The sequence below is a fragment of the Rhinopithecus bieti genome, unplaced genomic scaffold, assembly GCF_001698545.2.
Source record: "Rhinopithecus bieti isolate Rb0 unplaced genomic scaffold, ASM169854v2 scaffold_1106, whole genome shotgun sequence".
NCBI lineage: Eukaryota > Metazoa > Chordata > Mammalia > Primates > Cercopithecidae > Rhinopithecus > Rhinopithecus bieti.
In genome coordinates, this window is record NW_016803367.1 from 446,649 (window position 1) to 468,838 (window position 22,190).

Sequence of the window (22,190 nt, forward strand, 5' to 3'; positions counted from 1 at the left end):
AAAAAAAAAAATATTTTGAAGTTTATATATAGTAAATTCTGTCTTTCAAATCTATAGTTCTGTGAATTTTAGCATATGTATAGAGTTGTGTAACCATCACTACAATCAGGATACAGAATAGTTTCATCATCCCAAAACAGTACTATATGGTCATAACCCTCTCTCTCCCCTAACTCCTAGCAGCCCATGTATTTTGCATTTTCTGGAATACCATAGAAATAGTAGAATTGTGTATTATGTAACCTTCTGTGTCTTGCTTCTTTTACTCAGCATAATGCATTTGAGATTTATTGATCTATACTGTTAAGACTTACGTATTTTGTTTTATCAGTAGTTTGCTGCCTTTTGTTGCTGAGTCGTACTTCCCTGTATGAATTTAACAGTTCATTCATTCACTACCTTTGAAGGACATTTAGGTTGTTTCCAGTTTTGAATGATTATGAATAAAGCTTTCCTAAACTGTCATACAGACTTGTGTGTGAATGTAAGTTTTTATTTATATTGAGTAAATATTTAGAGATGAGAATGCAGGGGTGTTTTTGTTTTGTTTTGTTTTGTTTTGTTTTTGAGATGAAGTCTCACTCTGTCATCCAGACTGGAGTGCAGTGGTGTGATCTCGGCTCACTGCAACCTCCACCTCCCAGGTTCAAGCAATTCTCCTGTCTCAGCCGCCCGAGTAGTTGGGATTACAGGCGCCTGCCACCATGCCCGGCTAATTTTTGTATTTTTAGTAGAGATGGCATTTTACCATCTTGGCCTGGCTGGTCTTGAACTCCTGACCTCATGATTCACCCGCTTTGGCCTCTCAAAATGCTGGGATTACAGGCGTGAACCATGACGCCCGGCCGAGAATGCAGGGTCTTATGGCAAGTATGCGTTTATGAAAAACTGCCAAGTTATTTTCCAAATTGATGGTACCAGTTTGCATCCCACCAACAAAGTATCAGTGTTCCAGGTACTCCATATCCTCACCAGAACTTGATATTGGCAGTGTTTTGGATTTGAGTTGTTCTAATAGGTGTGTGTAGTGACATCTCATTGTGGTTTTAATTTGCGTTTCCCTGTAAGTATGAGGTAGGATATCCTTTTGTGTTTCATTGCCATTCATATGTCTTCCTTGTTAAGGTATCTGTTCAACTCATTTGCCCACTTTTTATTGCATTGTTTTCTAATTATTAAGTTTTGAGCATTATGTATACATGCTGGATAACACTTTTGTCAGATATGTGATTTTAAAATTTTCTCTCCCAGTCTGTGGGAGAGTCTGTTTTATCATTCTCTTAACAGTATTTTTCCAAGAGGAGGAGTTTATTTTATTTATCTTTAGAGACAGAGTCTCTGTTGTATAGGCCAGATAGCAGTGGTGCCATCCGGGCTCAGTACAGCCTCGACCTCCCAGGCTCCAGTGATCCTCCTACTCCAGCCTCCCAAGTATCTGGGAGCATAGGCACACACTGCCACACCCACCTAATAATTTATTTTTTGTGGAGATGGGGTCTCCCTGTGTTGGCCAGGCTGGTCTCCAACTCTTAGGCTCAAGTGATCCTCCCACCTCTGCCTCCCAAAGTGCTGGGATTATAGGCATGAGCCACCGTTCCCAGCCAGAAGGTTATTTTTTCCTTAATTTTGATGAAGTCCAGTTTGTTAATCTTTTATGGATTGTGCTTTCTATAAGTTATATATAAAAACTGGTTGCCTAACCCCAGGACACAAAGATTTTTCTGTTTTCTTCTAAATGTTTTGTACTTTTACATTTCACATTTAGGTCTTTGACCCAATTTAATTAATTTTTTTGCATAAGGTATAACGTATAAGTCAAGATTAATTTTTTAAAGATTAATTTTTCGAATATGGATGTTTACTTGTTCAAGTATAGTTTGTTGAACAGACTATCCCATCTCTATTGAATTCCTTTTGCAACTTTATAAAAATTAGTTGACATATTTGTATTGGTCAATTTCTGTACTCTCTTTTCTGTACATATGCAGACATATACAGAGAGTATATGTCTAACCTTTTGCCATTATCATACTTTATCAATAATTTTGAAATCATTATAATTTTGAAATCAGCCAGTGTGAGCTCTTCAGTTTTGTTTCATCTTTTTCAAAATTGTTTTGGCTATTATAGGTCCTTTGCCTTTTCAAAAAAACTTTAGAGTAGCTTTTTATTATGCATATAAGGACAGGGCAGGCCTGGGCAAAATTGCCTGTCTTTAGGTTTTCTACCACTTCTTGTTTCCATATATTTTATGCCCAGCCTTTTTATATCTGGTGAATACTTAATATAATCATACTAGTTCCTGGATGAAGGGTTCTCTGCTCTAGATTTGTCCAAGGCCCTTTTGACCAATGAAAATATAGCTGTCTCTATCCTTTGTCATAGGCATTGTGATTGTGTCTGCTGGCTAATCTAGTGTCTAAGTCCCAGCACATTTCTGTGCTTTATGATACATATATTTATGTACAGATATAAATATGTCATTACCTCCTTATCTGCTAGAACTGAAACATACAAAATAATGATGCTGAAAATACTTAATATAAGAAAATTTGGACTGATTTTAAGTTATTCGTAGTCTCATTCTAAATCTTCATTTCCCACTAAGCAAATTGCCTTCATAACCAATTGTGAGTTAGTTTTATTTTGGTGGACATTTAATGATAAGCAGTTATGTATAAAGCACTATGACTTTTAGGCCCATTGAAATCACTGCTAATTTCTTACTCTTGGGCTTTAGGAGACAGACACTAAGTTCATGAAACTTGTTCTTTTGTTGAGTATTCATTGGAAGGGGTGCCAGAAGGTGGGAAGGTAGTGGAAAACACACAAAAAAGCCATTGTTTAACAGTTAACAGTTTAACAGTTAAGCCCAGGCTTTAGAAAACTTGCCATTGAAAATTATTTTATGAATAGTTTGAACATACCATTGAGTATTAAGATCATCCAAATTGGGTCATATTTTAAATGGCTACAATTGCTGTAACTAGAGAAATAACATCTATTAGCTCCAAAAATTCTGTAATATAAAGTTAAAAGGTACACTGAAAGGCTCTTTGGAACTGGAAGGAATGGCAGCGGTTGCTGAGAAGAGCACTACCATTTGTTTTGTTTTGTTTTCTAGACTAGTCATGTGCAGTTGTGAGAAGGGGAAGAGCAGAAATAAGTTTTAGCCAGTGCCCAAATGAATCTCTTCCACCCCAGCACTCTCTCTCCTCTCCCCTACCCCTCTCTGTACTCCTCCTTTTTTTATATGAGCATGATTCACATGTCCTGATGACTGCCCTAATTTGAGTGAGGCCTTCACAAATTCTGACACTATACCACACCTAAACTGCCACATTGTTTTTGAATGAAACTTATGAGCATCATTTCTTCTCTAAAGGTAAAATCCATTCTCAGGAGGCGCCTGAATCCTGCATATAAATACACCTGTGGCTCTTCTCCTTCTCTCCTCTCCATCCTGCCCTACCCCAAAAGAAGTAACAAATGGGGCTGGGCGCGGCGGCTTATGCGTGCAATCCCAGCACTTTGGGAGGCTGAGGCAGGAGGATTGCATGATCTCACAAGTTGGAGACCAGCCTGGGTAACATGGTGAAACCCCGACTCTACCAAAAACACAAACATTAGCCGGGTGTGGTGGTGTGTGTCTGTGGTCCCAGCCACTGGGAAGGCTGAGATGGGAGGATTGCTGCAGCCCGGAAAGTTGAGTCTTCAGTGAGTCGAGATCACACCACTGCACTCCAGCCTGGGTGACAGAGACCCTGTCCAAGAATGGAGTGGGTGGAGTCATTCAAGAAAAACTAAAATGACAGAAGAGAGCCTGACTGGATATTAGCTTGGCCTGAGATCTAGATGCTACTTTTTAGGATAGGGAAGATAAGTGTATGTTTACAAGCGCTGATGAGGAAACTAGTAATGAGAGAGTGATACAAAAGAATGGGAATAATAAATGGAATAAGGGCGCAGAGCTGGTAGGAGGGATGGGATTAAGAGCGTCAGGCGAAGGTTAACCTTGGTGCAATTGGAATGGTTACTTCTTCCACGGAACCAGTAGTGAAGGAAGAGAAGTTAGATGAAGAGGGAGAGATTTTGAGGTGGTAAAGAGAAGAATCAATGGTGTTTATGTCTGGCAAGATAATAGAAATAGCTAAAATTTATTGAGTGTTTTAATATTACAGGAAATATATTAAGTACTTTACATGCATTACCTTATGTAATCCATAATAACCCCTTTAAGTCCCTTACTTTACAGAACAAAACATGTTTAGGAAAAGTAAGAAATTTGAGGCCAGGCACGGTGGCTCACGCCTGTAATCCCTGTACTTTGGGAGGGAGAAGTGAGCAGGTCACCTGAGGTCAGGAGTTCGAGACCAGCTTGGCCAACATGGTGAAACTCTGTCTGTACTAGAAATACAAAGTGGCTGGGTGTGGTGTAGTATGCCTGTAATCCTAGCTACTTGGGAGGCTGAGGCATGAGAATCGCTTAAACCCAGACACAGGTTGCAGTGAGTCGAGATTGTGCCACTGCGCTCTAGCCTGGCAGCAGGGCAAGACGCTGTCTCAAACAAACAAACAAACAGAAAAAGAAATTTGCTTAGGGCTGTACGGTAGTGATACAGCCACAATCCCTTCTGTTACTCTTCTGAGGGAGATAAGAGGCAAAGTTTTCTAATGTGAGTAAGAGGGAGGTGGTGATGTGGTTTGTTGAGTTCATTCAAGTGAACCTTTATTGAATGCCTGTTGTATGCAGGGCACTGTTTTGGCTGTTAGCAACACAGACAAATAAGACATGTTCCCTGAACTCAAGGAATTTACAATCTGGGGTAAAAGTGACTGGGGACCTGAATAATTGTAAAGTTAGGGAATGATTAAAACCAGTTACTAATGAGATTAATAAGCGAGTTCCTGAAAAGCAGTGAGTGGCCCAGCGGTCGGGAGGGACTTAAACAGCTTTGTGTCACCCTCTTTCTGGTCAAATAAACTGAACATGGGGAGTCCCAGGTCTAGCATTTGGCAGAGAGCAAAGCAGATGAAATATTAAAGAAGCAACAAGTTCTCAGGTGTTATTAAAGGTGTGTTTTAAAATATGAATACACTATAGGAATATACTGGAAAATAGTCTGTAGAAACTTTGCATGTAGGGCACATTTCTTAGAGTCCCTGGTTCCCAACTTTGTTACAAAGTTTCTAACCTTCGTGTTATTTATATTTATTTAGTCACATATTTTGATCTAAATATTTTCTTTCAAAAGCAAAATGTATTTCATGGCACCTGGTTGTCAGAGTTGTCAGATTCAAGCAGGATAACATGTTCACTAGAAATTAGGTAATAAGGCCGGGTGCGGTGGCTCACGCCTGTAATCCCAGCACTTTGGGAAGCTGAGGCAGGCGAATCACGAGGTCAGGAGATTAAGACCATCCTGGCTAACACGGTGAAACCCCGTCTCTACTAAAAATACAAAAAATTAGCCAGGCGTGGTGGTGAGCACCTGTAGTCCCAGCTGCGTGGAGGCTGAGGCAGGAGAATTGTGTGAACCCAGGAGGCGGAGCTTGCAGTGAGTGGAGATCGCACCACTGCACTCCAGCCTGGGCTACAAAGCGAGACTCCGTCTCAAAAAAAAAAAAAGAAATTAGGTAAGAAACCACTTATAGAATGGCTGTTGTATATTTAGTACAGCTGTACAAAGGAGTTGACACCCAAGATGTAGTGATCACATTTGTCTTATTACATTGTTTTTATTAAGCAGATGATTTTTTCCTGTTAAATAATTTAAGATAACAAACAGCTTCTTGCCTAGTCTTAAGGATACAAGTTTTTCTTCTGTTTGAAACCTGTTCCTTGGTTAACTTTTACCTATTGATAGCATCAAATGATGGGACCAGATCTCTTGGTTTTACTTAATGCTCAGTTGCATGTCAGACTTCAAGTAGGAAGCCTCAGTGAGTCAGACTTGATGAGGCAAGAAGTTACCACTGTTTTGATTAGTAAAGTCTGAAGTATACAAACGCATGGTTGATTTGAAAGACCAGTGTCATAGAAATAAGCTTTATGTTAATATATATCAAACTCAATACTGAACTCTGAAATTGTGGACGCTTGAGAGTTGTGTTAAAAATTTCCCCATGTTCTTTTTTTAAGAAACAGGATCTCTTGTCGCCCAGGCTGGAGTGCAGTGGAATTATCATGGCTCACTGCCGCTTCCACCTCCCAGGTTCAAGTGATCTTCTCACCTCAGCCTCCCAAATAGCTAGGCCCACAGACACATGCCACCACACCCAACTAATTTTTTTGTAGAAATGGGATCTCCCTGTGTTGCCCGGCTGGTCTCAAACTCCTCAAACGAAGTTCCCACCTTGGCCCCCAAAAGCACAGGGATTACAGGTGTGAACCACTGCGTCCAGCCTCCCTGTGTTGTGTTTTGAGATGGGGGTCTCACTCTGTCACCAAGGTTGGAGTGCAGTGGCGCAATCTCAGCTCACTGCAACCTCTGCCTCCCAGGCTTAAGTAATCCTCCTGCCTCACCCTCCAGAGTAGCTGGTATGAACCATATGTAGTAGCTACTACAGGTATGAACCACCATGCCTGGCTAATTTTTTGTATTTTTGGTAGAAAAAGGGTTTCACTGTGTTGCCCAGGCAACTCCTGAGCTCAAGTGATCTGCCAGCCTTGTTCTCCCAAAGTGCTGGGATTATAGGCATGAGCCGCTGCACGCAGCCCTCCCTGTGTTCTTGATGAGCTACTTATAGATTTCCCAGAGCTACTGATTGGTGACATAGAGATGTGGAAACAGCCTGAGGCCTCTGGAACGTGCTTCTGTCCTTGTTCCCCTGCTGCTTAAGATTTCCCCAAGGGGTGGGTGTGGCAGCAGCTACTGACGCAGTCAGGAATCCCCTGGCTGAACTGCGGTGTTAGGACCACTGTTTTAAACCCTGCGTTAGGATTCTAACTTTACTACTTTGTGTTTAAATAGTATTTTCTCTGCAGTTTTAAAAGAATGTGACGTTTTCTTACATTAGGAAGTTCTAGTGGACGTATTTTAAATTGTTAGATGGTATGTAATTTCAGACTGTTTTCAGCATTTTTATTTGGTTTTAAAATTGTGTGTTAAGCATTCTATTCATTGCAATCTTTTAGAAGCATGCGTAACATATTACTTAAATATTTATTAAATTAGTAGTCATACATTTCCAGAGTAGAGTCATATTAAATGTTGCTTTCTGGTCAGATAAACGTTTGGAAAACATTTTCATCTTGGCATTTTTAATGTTTTTTTTTTTCTGACTATAAATCATAGAAGCAAATGATCAAATAGACAGGTGAAGAAGAGGAAGTCGCAAATAAAATACGCACTTACATTTATTGTGTTTGCAAGGTTGTTTTTGAGGACAGCACATGTTTCTCAAGACCTTGTTTCTTGCCTATTTTATAGAGCTCTGGCCTCTTAACAGCACAGCTTTAATGACTTCTTGTGGGGCTCTTGGTTTATGTTAGCACTGACTGCGGAGGGAAGAGAGAGGTCAGGTTTCACAAGGAGGCTTTAGACTTGTAAAATCATACCTAACTGGCAGAAACAAAGTCTGTGGAAGGAAGCTAAGATTTGCATAGGACAGGAGGTGTTTTGCCATTTAAATAAATGCAAAATACTTTGATAATACTGAAAATAGTTTGCAGACTAAAGTTTTAAAAGGCTCTAACATTTATTGTGAAAGACATAGTCATTTACTCAGTTTAATGCCTCACTTAAAAAAATCGAAATTGAAAAAGCAAATACTTGCTAGGAAACAACATTTAAAACTATCATGATATAGATGTTTTATATTTGCATGCTTTTCTAAAGTTTCTAAGTTTTGATATAAAATTTTATATAATTTGTTTTTTTAATTGCACAGTGGTTTTATTCAAGTTTTTTTCTTGTAATTTCTAGGTTTAGGGCACTGGTTAGTGAGAGAATCAAGCATCCATTGATCATAAGTGATGTTTACCCAAAGAGTGAGAAGTTAAAAGAACTCAAAAGGCAGATAAAAATTAAGAGTAAGGGATTTTGTCAAGCAGTGGAGTAACAGTAGAAAATTTATGCATTCATACTTTCACTGCAATCTGTGCCCCATAGCGGCATATGTAATTTATAAAAAGATCACTGATTTTCCTAATTATATACTTTTATGGGAAAAAATGTAAGTAAAGTAAAAAATAAAATAAAAATCACCATACATAGTCCTGCTGGAAATCTGAACTTAGTTACCTATCTCTTTTTAATTTATTTCCATTATTTCATCATTGAAGTACTGGATTTTATCTCCTTCAAATAATTTATCTCTGCACATTCAAAATGGAAAAATTACTTTTGTTTCTCTGTAGTTTATATACCTTTATGTAAAAGCTACCTAAGTCTGACTTAGTAGAAAATAACAGAAAAAAATTAAATTTTAGAATACCTTTGCCTTTATTCAGGCTTTAAAGTTTATTTTTGGCCGAGTGCGGTGGCTCAAGCCTGTAATCCCAGCACTTTGGGAAGCCGAGACGGGCGGATCACGAGGTCAGGAGATCGAGACCATTCTGGCTAACCCAGTGAAACCCCGTCTCTACTAAAAAATACAAAAAAAAACCTAGCCGGGCGAGGTGGCAGGTGCCTGTAGTCCCAGCTACTCGGGAGGCTGAGGCAGGAGAATGGCATAAACCCGGGAGGTGGAGCTTGCAGTGAGCTGAGATCCGGCCACTGCACTCCAGCCTGGGCGACAGAGCGAGACTCTGTCTCAAAAAAAAAAAAAAAAAGTTTATTTTTATTGTGTGTAAGGATCACTGGCATCCTTTGTTTGACATTCTTTGAGTCATTCTTCTGAAAGTAAAACCAGTGTGTTCATAGTAAGGCATTCTATCACTATTCCCATCTCCTGCACCACTGCCAGGAGTTTACTAGGTAACAAGCAGTGCCTGGGTACTCATATGTATATGTATATATAATTTAATGTTATTCTTACAATATGTTTAGAAAGTATTTTTAATATCCCCTTTTACTGAGGGATACTGAGGCTTGAGATTCAGTAACACCTCCAGGACACACAGTTCATTAGTGCAAAACTGATTCTAACTCAGATATATGAATTTTAATATCTGCACTCTTACCTGCAAGGCTATGCCGGTATACCACCTCCCTGTGTACACAGTCTGTTCTGGGTTTTATTCCTGATTTTCTTTATACCAGCTAAGGCCAAGATTTCACTTAGTCTTTTTTGTTTTTTTGTTGAGATGGAGTTTCACTCTTGTTGCCCAGGCTGGAGTGCAATTACTGGTTATGATCTCAGCTCACCACAACCTCCGCCTTCTGGGTTCAAGCAATTCTCCTACCTCAGTCTCCCAGGTAGCTGGGATTATAGGCGTGCGCCGCCACGCCCGGCTAATTTTGTATTTTTAGTAGAGACAGGGTTTCTCCATGTTGGTTAGGCCAGTCCCAAACTCCCGATCTCAGGTGATCTGCCCGCCTCGGCCTTCCAAAGTGTTGGGATTACAGGTGTGAGCCACTGCACCCTGCCACTTAGACTTTTAAAAAAATATCCTTGGCCTGGGCGCCGGATGGGCTCACAGCCTGTAATCCCCAGAACTGTTGGGAGGCTGAGGCGGGCAAATCATGAGGTCCAGCGAGATTGAGACCCCAGCTTGGCCAACATGGTGAAACCCCATCTCTACTAAAAAACAAAAAAATTAGCCGGGCTGTGGTAGTACTACTTGCCTGTAGTCCCAACTACTCGGGGGCTGAACCAGGAGAATGCTTGAACGCGGGAGGCGGAGGTTGCAGTGAGCCGAGATGTGCCATTGCACTACAGCCCTGGGGGGAGACAGAGCGAGGCACTCTGTCTGAAAAAAAATAATAATAGTAGTAATATATTTATATCCCTTTGCTCAGTTTTCTAGTGCACCTTTATTTAATGTCATCAAGAAATGAGAATGAGGCCGCGGTTGTACGGTGGGCTCACCCTGTATCCTAGCCACTTTGGGAGGCCAAGGCAGTGGATCTCTTGAAGCCAGGAGTTCAAGACCAGCCTGGTCAACATGGTGAAACCCCGTCTCTACTAAAAATACAAAAAAAAAATTAGCTGGCCGTGGTGGTGCCCATCTGCAGTTCTAGCTGCTGGGGAGGCTGAAGCAGGAGAATGGCTTGAACCCGGGAGGCAGAGGTTGCAGTGAGCTGAGATTGCGCCACTGCACTTGGGCCTGGACAACAGAGTGAACCTCTGTCTCAAAAAAAAGAGAGATTGCATTAAAATTGGAAAAACAGTAAACAGTGTTTTTTTAGGCTGCTATTATAAAAACTGAAAGATACCTTTCTGTAAATCTTAATGATAGCCTTACGTATGAGCCATTAGTCAAAAAATCGAGACTTAGCATTATAGAACAGCTGTAAATCAAAAACTGAAAAAACAAAAGCCACTTAAATCAAGATGAATAGATATTTTAAGTTGTTTCTGTTATTCGTCCATGGCCTAATTTTACAGTTTCCCAGTTTGCTTTAACATGTCCAGTGTCCTCATTCTGATCAAATGAGAGTTTGGAATGGTTATTCACCAGCCCATCTGATCTCTCTTTCTTTGTTCTGATTCAGGCAGCATTGTATCCCCCAACCTTGACAGGCTAGAAACCTCAGAACTATATGGATCCTTTCCTGGGTCTCCCCTGAACACCTCTGAGCCAAATGATGTTTGGTGTACTGTGTCTCTTGTGTGTTCCCTCCCTTTGTTCCTGTTACTTCTGCCATCATTCAAACCCATAGCAGATCTCTCTTCTGCTGTTCTGATAGCCTCTTAACTAGTTAGTCTTCCTACCTCTAAATTCTGTCCTTTTAAGTACTTGGTTTTTTGATAGTCAACATGTTTGTGGGCTTAGAACCAAGAGAATAACAACAAAGGAAAAATTGGTATTCCTACTAGGTAAACTGTTTTAAAAGAGAGATTTGTTTTGAAAAAATACTTGACTACTGAATTTTAGCCTGAGATAGTATAACTCAATTTACATATTTTCCTTTTCTTATTTTATTTTATTTTTTTTTGAGGCAAGGTCTCACTCTGTTGCCCAGGCTAGAGTGCAGTGGTGTGATCATGGCTCACTGAGACTCAACCTCCTGGACTCAAGCAATTCTCCCACCTCAGCCTCCTGAATAGCTGAGACTACAGGCTCGCACTACCACACTGGGCTAATTTTTAAAACTTTTTTTTGTAGAGACGGGGTCTCACCCTATTGCCCAGGCTGGTCACTTTCCTATCTTTAATAGGTTCCTAGAAGTAGACATATTCCTGTTTGAGATGAGAGCCATAGTTTTAAAATTCCAATACACAAAGTTGTAAAGGTGTTGTTCTGTTTTGGAAATGTAGAAATTTAACATATATTGGTTTTTTTGTTTTGTTTTGGTTTTTTTTTTTTTTTTTGTTTTTTTTTTTTTTGAGATGGAATCTTGCTCTGTTGCCCAGGCTGAAGTACAGTGGCACGATCTCGGCTCACTGCAACCTCTGCCTCCCGGGTTCAAGCGATTCTCCTGCCTCAGCCTCCCGAGTAGCTGGGACTATAGGCACATGCCACCACGCGTGGCTAATTTTTGTATTTTTAGTAGAGACAGGGTTTCACCATGTTGGCCAGCATGGTTTCGACTTCCTGACCTTGTGATCCACCCTCCTCGGCCTCCCAAAGTGCTGGGATTACAGGCGTGAGCTACTGTGCCCAGCCTTAACACATATTCTTACTCAGCTAGAAAGCCAATGCATTTTAGCTTATAGTGAGTAGCAGAATTGCTTGGGAGTAGAACCTGTAAATTTTTTTTTTTTTTTTTTGAGATGGAGTTTTATTCTTGTTGCCCGGGCTGGAGTGCGGTGGCGCGATCTCGGCTCACTGCAACCTCCACCTCCTGGGTTCAAGCAGTTATCCTGCCTCAGCCTCCTGAGTGGCTGGGATTACAGGTGCCTGCCACCACACCCAGCTAATTTTTTCTATTTTTAGTGGAGGTGGGGTTTCATCATGTTGGCTAGGTTGGTCTCAAACTCCTGACCTCAGGTGATCCTCCCGCCTTGGCCTCCCGAAGTGCAGAGATTACAGGCATGAGCCACTGCACCTGGCCTAGAACCTGTAATTTGTATCTTCTACAGAAAGTTTGGGGAACTCAAATTCTTACTCATAAGGGTCTTGGAAGTTGACTACCTGGATTCAGATCCCAATATCACCACTTACTAGCTGCAAAACTTTGGGCAAGTTGCTTAATTTCCCTGTCTCCATTTCCTTAACTGAAAATTGGGTGAATAATAATTTTGAGGCCGGGCGCGGTGGCTCAAGCCTGTAATCCCAGCACTTTGGGAGGCCGAGACAGGCGGATCACGAGATCAGGAGATCGAGACCATCTGGCTAATACGGTGAAACCCTGTCTCTACTAAAAAATACAAAAAACTAGCCGGGCGAGGTGGCGGGCGCCTGTAGTCCCAGCTACTCGGGAGGCTGAGGCAGGAGAATGGCGTAAACCCGGGAGGCGGAGCTTGCAGCGAGCTGAGATCCGGCCACAGCACTCCAGCCCGGGTGACAGCGAGACTTGGTCTCAAAAAAAAAAAAAAAAAAAAAAAAAAAAAAAAAGTAATAATAATAATAATTTTGAGAACTAAATAATCTGGGATATGTAATGTACTCATTGCAGCACCTGACAATAAAATGTATGTTAAGCTGTTATTTCTGTCTTTATTAAATTGCTTCAAACCTCTGTTACTTTTATAATTTAGGTTGAGTGTTCCTTATCTGAAATGCTTGGAACCAGAAGTATTTTAGATTTCAGATTTTTAAAAAAAATTTGTAGTATTTGCATTATGCCAGTTGAGCATCCCAAATCCAGAAGTCTGAGATGTTCCAGTGAGCGTTTCCTTTGAGCATCATGTCAGTGCTAAAAAAGTTCCAGATTTGAAGCATTTTGGATTTTTGAATTTGGGATTCTCTGTACTTTTGGGATGCTCAACTTTTGGGGTACTCTGTCCTTTTCTTCATAGCATTTATCACAGTTTGAATTTATTACACTTGGATAGTAATTTAGTTAAATGCTTTTCTCCACCATTAACAGAGATCCCTGAGAATAAAACCTCTGTTAGTTTTGTTCATCATTAGATCCTTGGCACCTAGAATGTACTAGACACTGAATACATATTCATTGAATGAATTAATAAATTTAGAAGAGATTAAAAGTTTCCTAAAAGTGATTAAAATTGTTTTCTAAATTGGGGAGAAAATCTGGTGCATTATTTTATAAAGAATTTTATGACTCAGAGCCTATCAGCTTGGTTAACCACAAACTAAATGAATGGTGTTATTGTAAGGACAGTGGGATCGATATTAATATGTGATTCAGGGAAATTAACTCCTTTGTGTCAGTTATACTATGTATCTTTAATAGCAGAGATATTAATTTTATTTATATAACTGTATAAGATTGGTTGTTTAAATACTATTGCATGTTGCCATAAAAACAGTTTGGTTTTGAAATAATTGATGCCTAACTACTTTTTTTTTTTCTTTTTTTTTTTTTTTGAGACGAGTCTCACTCTGTCACCCAGGCTGGAGTGCAGTGGCGGGATCTCGGCTCACTGCAAGCTCCATCTCCCGGATTCACACCATTATCCTGCCTCAGCCTCCCCAGCAGCTGGGACTACAGGCGCCCGCCACCATGCCTGGCTGATGTTTTTGCATTTTTAATAGAGACGGGGTTTCACTGTGTTAGCCAGGATGGTCTCGATCTCCTGACCTCGTGATCCACCCACCTCGGCCTCCCAAAGTGCTGGGATTACAGGCATGAGCCACCATGTCCAGCCCCCCCCCCTTTTTTTTAAGTTCTAGGGTGCATGTGCACAACGTGCAAGTTTGTTACATAGGTATACGTGTGCCTATGTTGGTTTTGCTGCACCCATCAACTCGTAATTTACATTAGGTATTTCTCCTAATGCTATCCTTCCCCAGCCCCCCCTTCCCTTTTCTTTTTTTTGCAAAAGCTCACTAATGAGTCTATTTGTTGGGACTATACCCAGTTAAAAAGAGTTAAAATATGTATTTGGCATAAAGGAAGATTTTTTTTTTCTTTTACTATGGCAAGGAGATATGCATTCTTTTTTACTAGTAATTAGGTTAAGCAGTTTAAATATTTAGAAGGATGGATGCTAAGACATGATGCTTTTTGACAGCATTTACAATTAGAATCACATTTTGGTGAGATTATTTCTTTGTTGGTTTTAGAAGTAGTGGATTAACCTATACAAGCCTTTGAGTGGATAGATGAAAGCTCCTTGAGTCTAATGCAGCTTATCAAACAAACACTGGTGTTTGTCTGGAGTGTTTTGAAGGGGGGAGGGGAAGAATGAAAGCAGAGACAAGATAAGAGGCTGATAGTGGTTCAGGTGAGAGATGTTGGGACTGGAACAGATGGTAATGGATTTTGCACGTGTTTAGGACTTAAAATCAGTGGGAACAGGTGATTGAGAATACTGACCGAGTAAGTAGTCTCTAGCTCAGGTGAGTAATTTGACAGTGGTGTGACAAAGATGAAGCAGAGAAATAGGCTTAGAAGAAAGAAGATGACTTCATTTTGGACATGATGAGCTTGGAGTGCCTTTGTTTTGTTTTGTTTGTTTTTTTGAGACAAGTCTCCCTCTGTCGCCAGGCTGGAGTGCAGTGGCCTGATCTCAGCTCACTGCAACCTGCAACCTCTGCCTCCCGGGTTCAGGCGATTCTCCTGCCTCAGCATCCCAAGTAGCTGGGACTACAGACATGCACCACCACGCACAGCTAATTTTTGTATTTTTAGTAGAGACAGCGTTTCACCATGTTGGCCAGAATAGTCTGGATCTCTCGACTTTGTGATCCGCCCGTCTTGGTCTCCCAAAGTGCTGGGATTACAGGCGTGAGCTACCATGGCAGCCTGGAGTACCTTTCTTTCTTTCTTTTTTTTTTTTTGAGACGGAGTCTCACTCTGTCGCCCAGGCTGGAGCGCAGTGGCCGGATCTCAGCTCACTGCAAGCTCTGCCTCCTGGGTTTATGCCATTCTCCTGCCTCAGCCTCCAGAGTAGCTGGGACTACAGGCGCCCGCCACCTCGCCCGGCTAGTTTTTTGTATTTTTTAATAGAGACGGGGTTTCACCATGTTAGCCAGGATGGTCTCGATCTCCTGACCTCGCGATCCACCCGTCTCGACCTCCCAAAGTGCTGGGATTACAGGCTTGAGCCACCGCGCCCGGCCATGGAGTACCTTTCATAAGCTGCAGGTGAAGACGTCCAGTGCACAGTTGGAGCCATGAGTATGAAGGTCTGAGGATGGTGATCTAAACTGGAAGAGGTGTTTAGGGGAATCAGCAGCAACGGCTGACTGTGGTTGAAAACTGAAAGAGGATATAATCACCAAAGAAGACCATGGAGAGAGAAAAGAACAGAGACTCTCTGGAAGGAAGGGCAGAAGAGGAGGGAGAGCGAACCCTTGAAAAGGCAGGCAGGAAGGAGGAGCCAGAGAAATGGAGAACAAGGAGTGTGTAGTATCATAGATCCTGTCTCAATAAAATAATAGGGAAGAAGGCAGATTAAATGTTTGAGGCATGGAGTCAGAAAGGAAGAAGGGGAGACAGCCAGTATAATACTCTTTAGAGAAGTTTCGATCCCATGGGTAGGTGAGCAGATAGCTGCTAGATGGATATGTAAAGTGATGTAAAGATATGTTTAGAGTTTTCTTCCTTTTGTTTTTTGAGGTTGGGAGAGAGTGGAACACTCTTATTTGTGGAGGGAAAGGAGCTAGGAGAAGAGTTTGAATATGCAGGGGAGAGAGAGATCCCAGAGGGGAGGGAAGAGATTGGGATTGGTGTCCAGATGGAGGGATTACAAACAGAAAAAAGGGAATTTACTTTCATTGTTGATTCATGGTTGCGTCATTCTTTCAGTCTCAGAGGTAACCGACGAGAGTCCTAAGCAGTATCTGGCTTGGTATTTTCTCCACGAAACTATTTTGCCAATGGATTGAATTTTCAAAAGATATCAAAAAGTTAGATATTTTAAATATAAAGGTGTTTGTGAGGATTAAAAAATATATACCTTTATACTTGCTTTCAAACCTTTCTGAAAACCAGAGTTTTCAAGGGTAAACCTATTTATGTTTCAGTTCTCAGAATTTTGTGACTCCAGAGTTCCAGCCCACTAGGCCTAAAGTACAAGGTTAACTCAATTGTTGTAATAAAAAATCTTAGGGATTTCATGTATTTATCCATTTGAGAAAAAAGGGGGAACTGCTTAAGGAAAAGACAGTGGTGCCCAGGCATACTGTTTGATTGGTTAGGTTCAGAGTAAAAAAAACAACACTCAGTTGCCTATGTGGCTGGAAGGAAATTAACACAAGGCAGCAAAGTGATCATTTTTATTCTCAATAATCACATTTATAAAAAGTTTTCAATCTTGTTTGTTTATTGGCTTGTTTAATCTTTACAAAAGTCCTTTGATATGGGAGGGACAAACTTTTGTCTCTAAAAACAATGCCAGTAAAATACTGGGCATTGTTTGGAATTATGGCAAACAAAAAAATAATAAAAAGCACTATTTTCTTCTCACCCCGTCTTGGTATTTGTACCCAAGAAACTCCCTACAATTCTAGTTATTGTGCTTAAAGACCCAATAGAATTGGAGAAAATTCAAAATAATACTAGTTCAATTCAGAAAGTATATTTTTTTAGTGCCAAATCTGCACTGTTTACTGTCTTACAGTATCCTGCAAGAACATGAGCCACTGCTGCCCCTCAGTGAGCTTGTAATGTAGAAGGGGAGGAAGACTTGTAAATAAGTGATTATAATGTGAGATAAAGACAGCAGTGAAGGTCTGCAGTGTACAGAGGTAGCAGAGAAAAGGGTCAGAAACCACTTCCCAAAGGATGGGATAAGTGAACCAGGCTTTAAAGGATGATAGGATTTCATCAGGTGGACAAGGGACCAATGTTGTTAGCAAGAGAAGGAAACGTTCATATATACCTTAGAGGTGTGAAATATCATGGTGTATTTAGTGAATTATAAGTAGCTCGGTGTTAGTGAAACATCTAATTCATCTGTTAGTGAATATGAAGCTAACGTTTTACGGGGACTAATTAATTCATCAGCAACACAGAGTCATGGTTTATGATGATCACTCTGGAGGGTGATATTGCTGGCAGGGAAGATACCAGCTAAGAGGCTCCAGAAAGACATCCAGACAGGATATGATAAGGACCTGAATTGAACAGAGGACTGTTAGGGATGAAGAGAAGTCAGATATGAGAGAGGAGTAAATGAGATAAAACATCTTGATTAAATAATTAATTCATTGTGGGGTAATGGAAGAAGAAATTGTTAAAGTGGACAGGCCTGGGGGAGCTTCTGCTTTGTAAAGAAAAGTTAAACTAAATAAGATATTTCAGTCTGGGAGGTAGAGGCTGAGAAACAATAAAGTAAAATTCCCATTTTGAAGTCTGTCAATTGAGTATGGACTGGATTATCAGTGACAGCTAGAACTAATGGTCACCCCTCACACATGGAAAAAGTAAGTATGGGGTCGACAAGAGTGCTTTATATTTCATAAAGCAAGCATTACATTTATGGAAATGTAGGTCCTAATTCCCCCCAAGATAAATGTATTCAACGTAGTTTTTAACTATAAAAAGACAAGCTTACCTCATTATTGAGAAATCAGGTTGTTCTGCCTGAATGTGAAGCTGATACTTTGAAGGTGAATCTAGCCATCTGTTTCCTAATTCTTTAGTAGGTAAACAGCAGTGGATGGTCCATAGGTTTAGATCCAAAATTAAAATGTTTGCAGGTAAACATCCTAGCAAGTGATTACAGAAGCAATGAAAAGTAGCTCAGTGTTAGTGAAACACCATTGTAAGTGGTTGAGTGTGGGGCTTGAGTTTTACAGGGACTAATTAATTGATCAGCAACATAGATTCATGGTATCAATTTTTAGAGTTTGATATTCTGGAAGAGTGGTTCTGCAACTGAAAAGTCTGACTCTTTATACTCTTAAAATTGAAATAACTTGTATTTATGTAGTTTACATCTATTGACCCTATTAGAAATTAAAACTGAGAAAAATAATCATTAATTCATTTTAGAATGAAAACGTTTATGCATCACATATTAATATAACTATTTTCCAGAGGAAACAAATAGCCAGAGGAGCAGAATTGTTTTACATTTGTGCAAATCTCTTTAGTTAGCTTAATAGAAGACAGCTGGGTTCTCTTATGTGTCTGCTTCAACATTTGGTCTATTGCAATATCGTGCATTACATAACTCCTGAAAAATACCGTATATTCGAGAGAAAAGAGAGTGAAAGTTATTATGCAAATAGTTCTGACTTTTAGGATCCACTGACAATAGCAGTTTGAAACAAATTTTTGTTTCATATACAAATAAGGTATTACTTTGCCCCCACTCCACCCTTTTGGAAGTCCATCGTCCTAAGAATATTTTCACCATGATTCGCTGGCCTTGTTGTATACTTGTAAAGGCCTGTGATCTATCTACAGACAGATGAGTTCAAGTGAAAGGCAGAATTTGTTAGCCTTCTATGACCTTTTACCCTTTCTAAACCAATGAAGCATAAGTTCATCTAGCCTTGTTACCTCTCTTCTTCATAACTTCTCATTTTATTTATAAATAATAAAGTTCAAACAAATTTTTCTTTGAACTGTAGTCTGGGGAGGGGAGGAGTAAGACTATAGTTGTGGCCCTTTCTTTGTATCTTGGAAGACTTAGTAGAGGGAAGGGAAACCTGGAGTTTACACTCCTTCAGAATATGATCATGGACACTGAAGACCACTTCCTGGAGGCCTGCCTAGAATTGCAAAGAATAATTATCTCTAGAAAATACTAACACTTCAGGATTAATTTCTGTTTTGGAAATACATGAGCCTAAAAGTAGTCTCTTGAGTTTCTCCACCTTGTGTTTCAGATGCACCTTTGGGCTTCTCTCTTTCCTTTCTCATCTTGCTCCATCAATACCAACTTCATCTGATTCCAGATACAGAGTGATGTGTCTGTGGTGTAAGAACCAAGACTTTGTTTCCTTTAAGATAACGCTAGACTGTCCCCATTCCCACTGCCACCACCCAGTTCTGTAATCCCTATTTAATAGCCTATTGGACTTTTGACTTGAGACTCCTTTTTTCTATCCATCCTGATTAATTTTTCCCACACATTGCTAATATCAGGACATGCCTTTTCTCAGAAATCTTCAGTGATGCCTTAATTTGTACCATGATATAAATCTGTTTAATCTGTATTCTCCTTCAGCTTTCCCATAAACTCTTAATCTGAAATATTTTGCAGTAGTCCTGGCTGTTTTCTCACAATCCTGTGAATGCAAGCTTTGCATTTCTTACCTCTGTGCTTGTCTTCATGTTATTCTTTTCACTTGGAATGTTCTGTTCTCTTCTACCACCACCCCCGTCTAAATCCAGTGGATTCTTCAAAAGCTAATTCAAAACCAGTTCCTGTAAATGGTTTTTACCTGATTAGTTTGAATTTATTTGTTTCCCTCTCCTCTGATATATGATAGTATTTGAAGTTTATATCACACAGTTTAGTATGTAATTATATACCGTTGTTTATTTTTGTTTCATATCTTAATTTTTATCTCCAAATAGATAAGTTTCTCATGAACCTGTTTAGAATTTAATTCTGGGAAAGACCAGACTCCATAAATTGGGCAGCTGCCCAGTGTTTTTTCCAAAATTATTCACTAAATTATCTTCATGCTGGTTAAGTTAGGTTGGTCTTATCCAAGCAAGTGTTCAAGTCTAATAAGTAATATCTAGTGTAATGTTACTTGTAAGTGTTATTTTCATGCACTTATTCTGAGTTTCTCAAACTTTATCTTATAGCTATTTCTGCATTTGAAGTTCAGCCAATTTCCACTGAGGTCCATGAAGGTGGAGTTGCTCGATTTGCATGCAAGATTTCATCCAACCCTCCTGCAGTCATAACATGGGAGTTCAATCGGACAGCTCTACCTATGACTGTGGACAGGTAGATGTAGATTTTGTCTTTGGAGAAGATATGGGAGTAATGAAGACTTCGTATGAGATTATATAGGGAGAAACACCATTATAGGCCTCATTTTTATTTAGGCAGTAATAACTGATTGCTTAAGACATTTCAAACTTAGCCAGAGAATTAGATCATCAGTCTCTGGCACATGGGGCATGGTCCCTGGTTTAGATCAGAATTTAAATAGGTTATCCAACTGCCTTGATATTTCCCTCAACCATCTGTTCTAACCATGAGTATCTGGACTGCAGCCCAAGGTTTTAGGAAACCAAATGACGCTCTTATTTCTGGAAAGGGCAGTGCTGGTGTAAGGGTCTTTCATGTATGCCCTGGTAGCTGCCCACTCCTATCTCTACCTTCCACTTCCCAACCCCCTCTTCACTACAAATACGTGCACGTGCACATGCACACATCTAGTGTTCTGAGGGTGGTTGGGATTTAAAAATCAAGAACTTGATAGCAACTCCAAAAAATTTGATTCCGGCCCTGCTCTTGAATAGGCAAACATTTGCTAACATGGTAAAGCACTAAGATGGAATAAGTTATTCATGGAAGTGCTTTATTAGAAAACAAAAAAAGAGCGTATCTACATATGTCTTGGACAATATGTGGATATTAATAGGTAAAAAATTCAGGAATTTGAAAAAAATTACACTAAACTCTGGGCCTCCAGTTAGCTAAATCTATGCTAGAATGTCAAACGAGACTCTGTAAAATTCGACTGATAGATGGCACAAACCATATCATGCTGGATTGTTTATGTTTTAGAGAGCTTTGGTGATCCAAATGAAAACAAGAGAATCAAGCTAAAGGTCTTTAAAGTATTGCTTCTAGCACTGTGAAAAGGTTGAGTGTATTAATTCCTATCACAGAATATGTTAAATAAAACATAAAATCTAGGCCCAGCACGGTGGCTCATGCCTGTAATTCCAGCACTTTGGGAGGCCGAGGCGGGCAAATCACTTGAGGTCAGATATTCAAGACCAGCCTGGTCATCATGGTGAAGCCCTGTCTCTACTAAAAATACAAAAATTAGCCGGGCATGGTGGCGTGCCTGTAATCCCAGCTACTTGGTAGGCTGAAGCAGGAGAATCGCTTGAACCCTGGAGACAGAGGTTCCAGTGAACTGAGATCACGCCATTGCACTCCAGCCAGGGCAACAAGAGCGAAACTCGATCTAAAAAATAAAATAGAATAGAATAAAATAAAATAATCTACAAAAAGTTTAGTTATCTTTCTCTCATAACAGGATAACTGCCCTACCAACAGGAGTATTGCAGATCTATGAGGTCAGCCAAAGGGATTCTGGAAATTATCGTTGTGTTGCTGCCACTGTGGCCCACCGACGCAAAAGTATGGAGGCCTCGCTAACTGTGGTTCCAGGTACCTACCGTGCAGAGTGGCTTTTTCCATTTTTATGATGTTTTGTTGGCACAGTTACTACTTTTTCTCCTCTGCTGTAATAATGTGCTATAAAGTAGAATTTCATTTAAATTATTATAATCTATTTGGAAAATGGTTATTTTCAGTTATTAAGCAACTCTTCTTTCATAGGCCAGTTTTCTATGTTATAAGAAGTATTCAATCTTAAGAAAGATTAACAAATGTTCAGTCTTTGGTATTCTATTCAATACCAAAATTCACTGATGCTCAGGTCCATTATTGAAAATGGCATGGCTAAACACCCTCCTTTATACTTTAAATCATCTCTAGATTACTTATAATACCTAATAATGTAAATTCTGTATAAATCATTGTTATATTATATTTTAAAATGTGTATGTTTTTATTTTTTATTTAAAAAAATATTTTCAAACTGGAGTTGGTTGAATTTACAGATGTACAACCCGCAGATACTGAGGGCTGGCTCTATTTCACTTTTGTTTTAAAAGGTGTAAAATACAGAAGGCACAAAAAAGAGAATAACAGTCATCCATTTCTACCAGAATTGCCTATTGTGGAAAAGATATGTTTGTTTCTAGTTGTATTATTTTGCTTGTCATTTAAAGAAATACCGTAATTTGCATTTGTAAAATGATACGTGCATTTTATAAAAGTAATGTTTATGAAAATAGAAAATATAAAACTTCTATATTAAACAATTTTTTAAAATACAAAATAAAAGTTAA

The 22,190-nt window shown here is 39.7% G+C and overlaps 1 protein-coding gene across 1 annotated transcript in view; it reads left to right on the forward strand.

Annotated features, from left to right (window-relative positions):
• PRTG (protogenin) overlaps nucleotides 1-22,190 on the forward strand; it is a 138,424-nt gene that overhangs the window by 42,213 nt on the left and 74,021 nt on the right. Inside the window, exons 3-4 of the mRNA XM_017881334.1 lie at nucleotides 19,896-20,040; nucleotides 21,311-21,444. Of these exons, the coding sequence (XP_017736823.1) occupies nucleotides 19,896-20,040; nucleotides 21,311-21,444 (279 nt within the window). The remainder of the gene's footprint in view (nucleotides 1-19,895; nucleotides 20,041-21,310; nucleotides 21,445-22,190) is intronic.